This window comes from Plectropomus leopardus, chromosome 18 (assembly GCF_008729295.1).
Source record: "Plectropomus leopardus isolate mb chromosome 18, YSFRI_Pleo_2.0, whole genome shotgun sequence".
Lineage (NCBI taxonomy): Eukaryota > Metazoa > Chordata > Actinopteri > Perciformes > Serranidae > Plectropomus > Plectropomus leopardus.
This window is the reverse complement of record NC_056480.1, coordinates 7,910,809-7,920,572: the sequence shown is the minus strand read 5'-3', so window position 1 is coordinate 7,920,572 and position 9,764 is coordinate 7,910,809. Positions and strand designations below refer to the sequence as shown.

The following is a 9,764-nucleotide window of genomic DNA, read 5'->3' as shown; positions in this document are numbered from 1 at the left end:
ATAATAACAGCATCTGAAGCCCATTACTCATATTTCTACAGATGCAGTTATGGCTCCAAAGAAAATAAACATTTAATGTTCACCTCTGCATTAATTTATTTATTTAGATTTAATGTTTCAGTCACAAGGACCTTTCTAAACACATATTCATGAAGTAATACAGATCTTAAATATAGACGATACTATAATTACCTTTAAAGCAGGCTGGGAGTTGGCCCCAAATTATATCACTGACTTACTAACCCTTTAGCCTGAATACAGTCTGAGATCCTCCGACAGACGTGTGTTAGTAATTCTTAGGTCGAGGCTAAAAGCAGGAGAGTTGAGGCCCTATGACTCTGGTATAACCTGCCGGAGGAGATAATTAAGGCGAGCTCATTTTCTTCTTTCAAATCTCGAAAAAACACACTTTTTCTGAAAAGTTTTCTCTTGAATCTGTCACTAGTCTGTTTTAATTTTACGTCTTTAATTCACACCTCGCTTATCATTATTGTTTTATCAGTTCTACTTTCAAAGGAATAACTGGTGATTCCCTGGTTTTGTTTTGTTTTTTTTAAAGTGTTATATAAGCAGTTAATATTATTGTGTGATAGTCCACAGCTGTTGTGTCCAGACAAAAAACTCAAGATTCTCTCAACTATTATACAATATCTATAGGTTAATATACATATTCAAACTCATTTTGAAATTAATAAAACTAGAATTACTACATCATGGTTGTATGTGTCCACACGCCCGTCAAGTTGCAGTTACAGTTTACATCCATTTCTGTGAAAACGCGGATGCTTTACACGCAGAAGATAAGTACAATCAGCAGAGTTTACAGGTGGACATCCGAGATTAATGTCAACGATTCAGTATTTCACCAAATGTCTCCCTTTCTCTCCGTGAGTCATCATGACGCTGAGTCATGGACAGGAAAGTGTTTTAGCAGAACATTATGATGTCAACATGAAGTTGACCTTTGACCTCTTTGGTATAAAATGTTATAACTTCATCATTTTATCAGAACTAAACATGGAGAATCAGCATTCAGTTTCTATGCTCCGTATATCTGGAACAAACTACCAGAAAATATCAGGTCTGCTGAGAGTCTGAGTTCTTTTAAGTCAAGGTTAAAGACTCACTTGTTCACTGCTGCCTTTCACTAAAAGGCTTTTTACTTTTTAAATTTTATATTTTACTTCGAAACTCTGCACTGCAACTCTTATTTCAATATATGTGTTTTTATATTTTTGGGTTTTATCTGTTGTTTTCCCACTTGCTTTTTTTTAATCACCTTTCACATGCTTCTTTTATAATGTTTTAAAATGTGTTTCCTTTCCCCCTGTTGTTGTATTTCAATGTTCTGTGTGAAGCACCTTGAATTGCCTTGTTGCTGAAACGTGCTATACAAATAAACTTGCCTTGCCTTGCCTATCATATTAGATATTTGTGTGAATTTTTGCCACAATTAGCATATCGATTCTTAAGTTCTGGCCAAAAAACATGTTTTGTGAGGTCATCGTCACCTCGACCTTTGACCTTTAACCACCAAATTCTAAGCACTTTATTCTTGAGTCCATGTGGACGTTTGTGTCATATTTGAGGGAATCCCCTTGTAGGGTTGCATTTTTAGGAGGAAAGATGTTTAAAAATATACAAAATATTAATCTCAGGCATCTCACTGTACCCAGTCAAGCTTTTGTGGCAGGTGATTCCAAAATTTTGAATGGTAATGCATATGTTGAGGACATGATCTTAATGTGTTTGATGCTACAGTCATAAATCATAATTTATGAAGATAACAAGGCAGAAAAATAGGTCATTATGATTATTTTTAATGATGTAATTAGTTTTAAAGACAACGGAGGATTAGGGCCACGTTAAAGAAAAAAATGTTCGAATTCAAGAATGAAGTCCTAACATTACAAGAATAGAAAACTAATTTTGATAATAAACTTGTTTTATTATAATAAACTACTAGTTTTACAAGAAAAAAGTTGTAATTTTATGAGAAAAAAAGTTGTAATTTTGAGAGAATAAAGTCTCAATTCTCTGAGAAAGGGGACATTATATTATATATAATATTATATTATATTATATTACAGAAATAAACATGTTGCCAGCAAACTACAGAAAAGGTGAAAGCACGGACAACCTCATTAACAACTGCTGTCCCCGATGTCGTGCCCAATGCTGTGCCGTGCCAAACTGTGCCACAGTGTGTGTGTGAAACAGGCTATAATGACTTTATTTCTCATAAAATTACGACTTTTTCTCATAGTATTTTTACTTTTTTTCTCAAAATATTACAACTTTATTCTCAAAGTCTCAAAAAAACAGATTGTCCTCAATGTGGCCCTAAAACTCTGTTTTATATGGACCCTAACAGTCAGGACCAGTGGATTGAGATTGTAGAAGAAATCCACACAATGGAAAGACTGACATCGCCCGAGACTACAACAAGCACAGATGGAAGAAAAGTGGGAGAAATGGACACTATTCAAAGCCAAAAACATCAACAAAGACAACAGACAGAAACAACAGATATAGATTCTGGTGATGTGACTCCTAAACATGTATTTCATATTTTTGTATTGTTTTGAATGTGGGTTGTACACGTAAGGTTTGTATATGCAAATATATGGATGTAGAAATCAACAATAAAAAATTAAGTGAAAAAAAACCCCTCTGTTTTATAGAATTATCTCTTCATTACACGATAAAAGGAAAAATCACAGTAAGCGGCTGATTCTGATTTATACTAATTCCTTCATGACAGAGTAAGTAAAAACAATAAACAGATCTACTCGGAGAACTGTGGGAACAGAGGGCGATTATGTAAAACTACAACTCCCACAAACCCCTCAGAGCTGAGAGGATGGCAGCACAGAGGGCCAAAATCAGAGGGCGCTGGACAGAAGCGGCTCCATTACACAGATCTGTTGTGCAACACTGGAAACTGCTGGTGAAATCGGCACCCAGAAGGCTGCTGTTTATTGTCGTTCCACACAGACGTGAGCTGAGGCAGCCGCGGATGTGCAGGGTGACTGATTCTGTCGCATTGAACTCTGGGAGGATTGGAAACAGAAAAGGGTTGTCAGCACAACTAAAAAATAAAATTAAAGGAATTTAATTTGTAAATCAAACTGAGTTCTAAATTATAAGATGAACATTCCATTGCTATAGCAACCGCTGCTGAAAAAATCCCGTTTGTTTGTAGTTACATCAACATTTTCTCAGATCTGTTAATGAGCAAATAATCACAGGCCTCTTTTAGTGACTCATTAAAAGTTTAACCCTTGAGGTGTATTATGCTCTGTTGTATGGGTCTTATTTTGAGGTCAGAGGTCTAGGAATAATTACGTCTCGGAGTCAGATGAGTAGAATATTGATACTAGGCTTACATGACATGGACTGTGGCCCTTGGGGGTTATTTTTGTGATTAAAATACAATAGGTGAGGAATGTTCACTGATGAATGTGTAGATGCTTGTACCTATATAAGAGACATGCATGAGTTGTAAGGAAGAGATTCACATTGGTCCCGAATCTTCTCCTAGGCAGACCATGGTGCCTGGTGGATGCTGAACTTTGTTGTAATAAATTAATTCTTATGCAACCAAGTCGGTGTCAGCGGCGGTTCCTTCATCAACTACACATCATTGCTACTTAAGAAACAACGACACCCTCTATGGAAAAAGTTGTTGGTAAAGAAATGTCGGTAACGTAGTAAACATTACTTAAAGACATTTTTTGGTGTATGCTTTTGGTTATGTAACCTTAAAGCAACTGTTTACCATGTAAATTAGTATTATATGACAAAAAAGGGGGTAAATCTTGATAGAATTATAAACAATACTGTATGGAAAATATACAAAATCATGAAACTTATCTAGGTTATTTTGAATATTGCAGAGGTTTACTTACGTGCTTGTCCACGGTAGCAACTCTCATTCGCATTACTACATGTGACTTCACTGCCGAACAGACAGGTGTCTATTAGACTGATAGGGCACTGACGACAGTTCAGGCATTGTGCTGTTCAGTGGAAAGAAATAAAAAAATATGTCATAATCAGATTCACAGCAACTCACTTTACAACATAGTTTTCAAGTTTCTTATCATCTCAGAGTACAATAGTATCAGGTATAATCAGTGCTAGTGTCTAATTTCTCCAGTACCTCTGTGTTGTATATCTTTTGTTTAATGAAAAAACTGAAAGTTTTTAGAGGTGCTTGTTTTTGGATCTTTTAGCTATATTTCAATCTACTCCTTTAAAGGTACAACTCCTCCTGATCAATCTTTTTTGTGATAAAACATCAATCACTGGGATGAGTTTTAAAATGGTTTACCCAAAGCAAAACCTGATTGAGTTCCCCATGGCTCTATACTTGGCCCGTTGTTTTTTAATTTATTTTCTCTTTCTTTACTGCAACTCCACAACACCCTTTTTAAAGAGGTAAATTTAGAGAAACAAAATACTCTCTAGACAATTTACTTTGCCTTGAAATACGTTGTGGCCCCATACTACTATACCCATATACCCATACTGTCTATATCAATTACACCATAAACAGGAACACCCTGATAGATCTGTGGCAATAGAGCTGGATCAGGTACTTGGGACTGGACGTCCAGATGATGTTGGACTTTTTCATTAGACAAATTACATTTCATTACAGCTGGAATTAAAATCCTGTTGACAATATTTTAAATGCCTAACAATTTTAGAATTTCGAGTTGAGTGGATGTGAACATTATAACATTTTGCAGGTGTTGGGTTTTGTTCTTTATACCCCAAGAGTATCGTTATTTTGTGTAAAGTTGACATTTGTATGAGACAATTGGAAGATGTTGTTTTTTAGTTACTTAATACAAATTAAAAGAGACAAAATATCAATGCCATCTGTTGTCAGTACTCTACATCAAATTAAGGTTGGCACTGGACTTTGGTCTTCCAACATTACAACCTAAATTCAACCAAATGTCTAACAACATTGGTGGGCTGCTGGGTTGTGACAAAACTTTAATAGAGACGTCATAATAACTAATAATAACTCATATTTATCTTTGTTTTTAACCGTAATGAGCCAATAGTACTAACGTGCTGCTTGCATAAGCCATTTATTTTCACTGCATCAGATAAAAAAAAAGTTTAAATATTAAAAAAATAATATTAAAGACATTTTAATTCAATAACAATAATTAGTAAAGTAAAAAAAAAAATAAGTTGAACTCATTAGCTTTAAGTGTGGGTCTACTAATAGGTACTATTTTGCCCACAGGGCATTATGTAATATTCTCAACTTACCTGCTGCGATGAAGACACTCAAGATAATCACTGGTTTCCAAACTCCGTCCATCATTTTCAAGTCAATGGATTCCGGTTTTTAAAAAATGTGTAATTAAAGGTTTAAATACTTGTCAGTCAAGTGCGCTTGCAACAAAGTAATGACAAGTTTTCTTTGCAACTTTTCATGTCCTTCAACGAGGAAGGAATGTGCAAGAATGAGGTTCAACAAGTTTTGTGTTCCAGCTCAGTGAAGTTGAAGTCTGTGGTCATTACTGAAAAAAACACAGCTGAAACATTTACAGCCTGGAGGAAAAAAGTAACAGTCACTACATTTGAGCCCAAACAACTTTTAACACGTCTTTTGTTGTGAACAGGGTTTTATGCAGTTAAAAGTTTCTTTAGTGGTAGCTAAAGATGCATACCTTTTTAAATATTCATGAGACAGCACAACTTGTTTTTAATCTTTCATACTGTGTCTTTATTCCCTTCTGTTTTACAAGCAGAGAGGTTACAACAATGAGAGCATCGCAGAGTACAAGTCTGTTTTTTACTGCTTGTGTACAAAGACAACACCCAGACATTAATATGATCTTTTTTGTTTCTTTCATAGGATACAGTTGTTCCAAACAGCCATCAGGGTGACGCCCAAAGCAGCAGTGACGGGGAGCTGAATGGACGTGGCTCCATTACAGCAGTCGGTGCTGCAGCAGGTCGTGGTGAAGGTGTATCCGGCAGTCAGGAGGGCTCCCATTTCGGTCTTGTTGCAGAGAGACGAGGCCATGCAGCCCCGAGTCTGCAGGGTCATAATATGACTGATGTTGAGCGCTGAAGGAGGACAAGGAGATCAGAGGGTGCTGTTAGGGAATAAAAAAGTACTGATACATTTTGACTCTGTGTCTAATATATATATAAAGATCGCGTGCTTAAGTAAAAATGCAGAAATACCTGAAAGTAATGCACTTGAAAGTAACAGTAAAATGGACTTAATGTATTAAAGTATAAAGTAAAACCCAGAAATGAGTTAGCATTTTAGCACTTCTTTCTGCAATGATCCAAATTCCAATTCCAGTGGAAGAATCTCATAGTCTTTTTGACGAGGGAACCAGGGCAAACCTATATCTTCAGAAAAGTGTCATCCCTGGAGCACTCTAGTGCTTTCCAAATTTGTATTAAGTGGTTGTCGGAGCCTTTGACTTGCACGTAAACTCATGCGTTGAATAAAATAACGTTTCCAAAAAAACATATTTTTAAACAAAAGCTCTTACTATACTAATGTAAAGTGTATGATATTTGTGGTAAATTAGCCCTTAAATGATCTAAAACATTAAAAAAAAAAAAAAAAAAAAAAAAAAATTTACACGTGTCTATCTATAGAGAGCCAAAAAATCATTGTCACCACACCTCTACACAGGCTTTATCCTCTAACAGTTTGTGGTAACTGTGTAAAAAGTCATCAGCAGGCATACTCCCATCTGTTGTTATGGACTTAAGAGGACAACAGATGATCACTGACTCACCCAGTTTTCCCCAGAAGCAGTTGGGCTGAGTGTCACTACAGGTCACAACGCCGCTGTACAGACATTTATCCGCAATGCTCAATTTGCAGGTGCGACAGGTCAGAGATTCACCTGTGAGTGCACAAAAGAGGAACATAAGTCAAAAAGCCACAGTGACGAAACTCCAAACTGTCATGAAACCAACATAAACACAGTGTTGATGACATCATCTTCTGTATAATTTCTATACAGAAGATGATGTCAAAATAATAATTGTCATAATTTTGATTTCTCATCATAGTTGTCATCATAATCAGAAATATCATTTTTTGCATGTGAGTTTTTTTAATAATAATATTTATACTTTTGAGATATATATACTCCTATAATTTGGTTTTAAAAAAAAGTTATTGCTTTATATGGATAATCTATTTGTCACGTTTAATCCTACTCATGATTTCATGAATTTTGCCTATAGTTAAGAGTGATTATTTCTTGCAAAGACTTCAGAACTTTTTAAAACTGAACATTTATGTTGAGTTTCTTAAATGTATTTTTGGGGCACAATTATAACAAACATATTTAAAATTATCCAGGTCATTTCCTTGTTTTTTTAACCTTCCTCTTATGATTTATTTATTTATTTGTATAACAAACTTTCATGTAATTTTCTATACTTTTTACTAATTTCTTGCTAATTTTGGGTAATTTCTTCTATCATTGTTCACTGCCTCATTTGCTCAGGTTTCAAAGGGTTTAACCCCTAAATGACCTTGGTGTCCTCAGTTGGAGTTACAGCTTTGATAAGCTTTGGGTAAAAGTTGATATATAACCTCTGCAGCCTAGAAAGTGTCCTTCTAAGTAAAACTCAAATCTGTCAACAAAACAGGATATATAAACAGAAAGAAAAATGTCGGTTTCATGTTTTGTTTTTTAGTAAAGAAAGTATCAACAAATTAAAAGTACATTATTAATATCTCAATAACATTATTTTTAAATGAAATTCATCTAAATAATTTTGTCTGCTTTTTGATCATCAAGGTTAAATGTCTATCCTTTTTTTAAAACAAAAATCATTCAAAGTTGTCAGCTCTGATTTTATTCACATATATCAATTTAAAAGTGATTACATTAAAGTAGAATTTGGAGATAATTTTCCTCTTTGTAAACATAAAATAAACAAATATGCCTCCTGTGTGGTACTCTTACCTGTAACGAACATGGCCATCAATGCTGCGCAGACCCAAATTAACTTTACCATCTTGCTTTTACACTTAAAAATGTACGTTTAATCAAAAAGTAATCAATTAGAAAGATCTCAATGCAACAGCAACGGTCAAAGAGTTCAGTGATCCAGCAGCCCAGGTGAGTGTCTGAGGTGGGAATCAAATGAGTGTCATCAGCTCAACATCTGCTTTTTATGTCAAAGGTGTGTCAATAAATAGAATCTAGAAAATAGAATAATATTGACATTCATTTTCATAAGTAAACCACTGGCATATTCTCTAAAATATTGAGGGCTGTTTGATGAGAGCCAAGTCTATTAAAAAGCCAAACAAAGAGAAAAGGAGTCTCATTCCTGCCTTTGTGTGTGTGTGTGTTGTGTGTGTGTGTGTGTGTACGAATTTATGTGCACGTTTGTGTGTTTTTGAACCTTTGTGAACTTCAGACGATCACATTCATTTTCAAAAGCTTCAGACTGCAATAGAGAACAAAGCTTCAGTCAATACCTCAACAAATACACGATTATTTGCTAAGCAATGAAGAGAAACTCCCTTTTTTATGGTACGGAGCTTCAAGAATAATGGCAAATGATCCTGAAAGTTTTATTCTTCAATTAAAGAAACGTATGATCATGTGGAGGTCCACCGGTGTAGAAAAGAATAGACACCAACATGTAAATAGGCCGTGAATTAAACAGTGAACTAAATAAAGAAAAAATCTCAAAACATCTGCAAATCACATTGTTGTGAGATTTGCTTACTCAGGCTGTTCTCATAAGACTGTTCGTAGCAAAAGTAATGCACCAACTTTCATATATGACCCATGTCATCATGATCCACTAACTCGTGTATAACCCATGTAATCCTAAAAGCTGTGATCATATGACCAATTCTCTGACCAGAATAAACAAGGGAGTGGTATAATGAGCAAAAATCTGTGTAAGGATACCAGTCAGGGTGGTAGATGGGTCAAACAAACACAGGACTTTCCCAGAAGAGACCCGTGTCTCCGTCCGACATAAAACCAAGTAAAGTTGAAGTTATTTTAAAGTACATGGTCAGGTTTTGCTTCCTAAACCTAACCTTCATAATCTTACTTACTTAATATAACTCTGTCACTTTACTTGTATAAATCCAGCACACCTAACTTTTTGGTAAGTTCATAACCTCACCTTAAGTACCTAACGTAATGATGTCCAATTACAGCATTTTCCTAAATTTGCAAAACTTCCCTAAACCTAAGCTATATTTTACATGCTTAAACCCAACCTACTTAACTTGGCTTACCTGAACCCACTTAGCTTTCTGTGAATTATTTGACTTAACATTAAGTACTTTTAACATGACAATGTCCAACCACGTTTCTTTTCCTAAACCTAATCTATGTAACATTATGCTACTTGTCTAAACCAGGTCTATGCTGCTTTTTGGTAAGAATGTAACTTCACATTAAAAGTACTTAATGATGCCTAACCACGTCTTTTCTGTAAACTATGGAACTTTTCATTCCTAAACCTACCCTATGCAACTTAAATTTCTTAAACCTAACATACTTAATTTTCCTAAACCTAACGTAGCAGAATACCTAACTTCAGGCGAAGTAGGTAACATGATGATACCTTTTATGAGGCGCAGTCCTTCGATGTCATACGAACCATTGTGTGAGGATATGTTATGATGCTGAGAATTAGATGGAGCTCATCTAACCACCTTGTGAGAGAATCATTTCGGAGTTTGTTTTTGAACAAACACAGAAAACACAAATAGA

General features: G+C 35.1%; 2 protein-coding genes across 2 annotated transcripts; both read right to left on the bottom strand.

The window, feature by feature from the left end:
- Positions 1-2,542: 2,542 nt before the first annotated feature.
- On the bottom strand, positions 2,543-5,478 carry LOC121958306 (protein Bouncer-like). Its single transcript, XM_042507204.1, has 3 exons — positions 5,296-5,478; positions 3,912-4,022; positions 2,543-3,053 (listed from the first exon to the last, which is right to left on the bottom strand). Exons 1-3 carry the CDS (start codon positions 5,348-5,350, stop codon positions 2,830-2,832), a joined length of 390 nt encoding a protein of 129 aa, XP_042363138.1. The 5' UTR covers positions 5,351-5,478; the 3' UTR covers positions 2,543-2,829.
- A 403-nt stretch (positions 5,479-5,881) lies between these two features.
- Positions 5,882-8,103, bottom strand: LOC121957462 (sperm acrosome membrane-associated protein 4-like). The gene is made up of 3 exons (XM_042506037.1): positions 7,983-8,103; positions 6,795-6,905; positions 5,882-6,102 (listed from the first exon to the last, which is right to left on the bottom strand). Exons 1-3 carry the CDS (start codon positions 8,032-8,034, stop codon positions 5,882-5,884), a joined length of 384 nt encoding a protein of 127 aa, XP_042361971.1. The 5' UTR covers positions 8,035-8,103.
- Between the last annotated feature and the right edge of the window lie 1,661 nt (positions 8,104-9,764).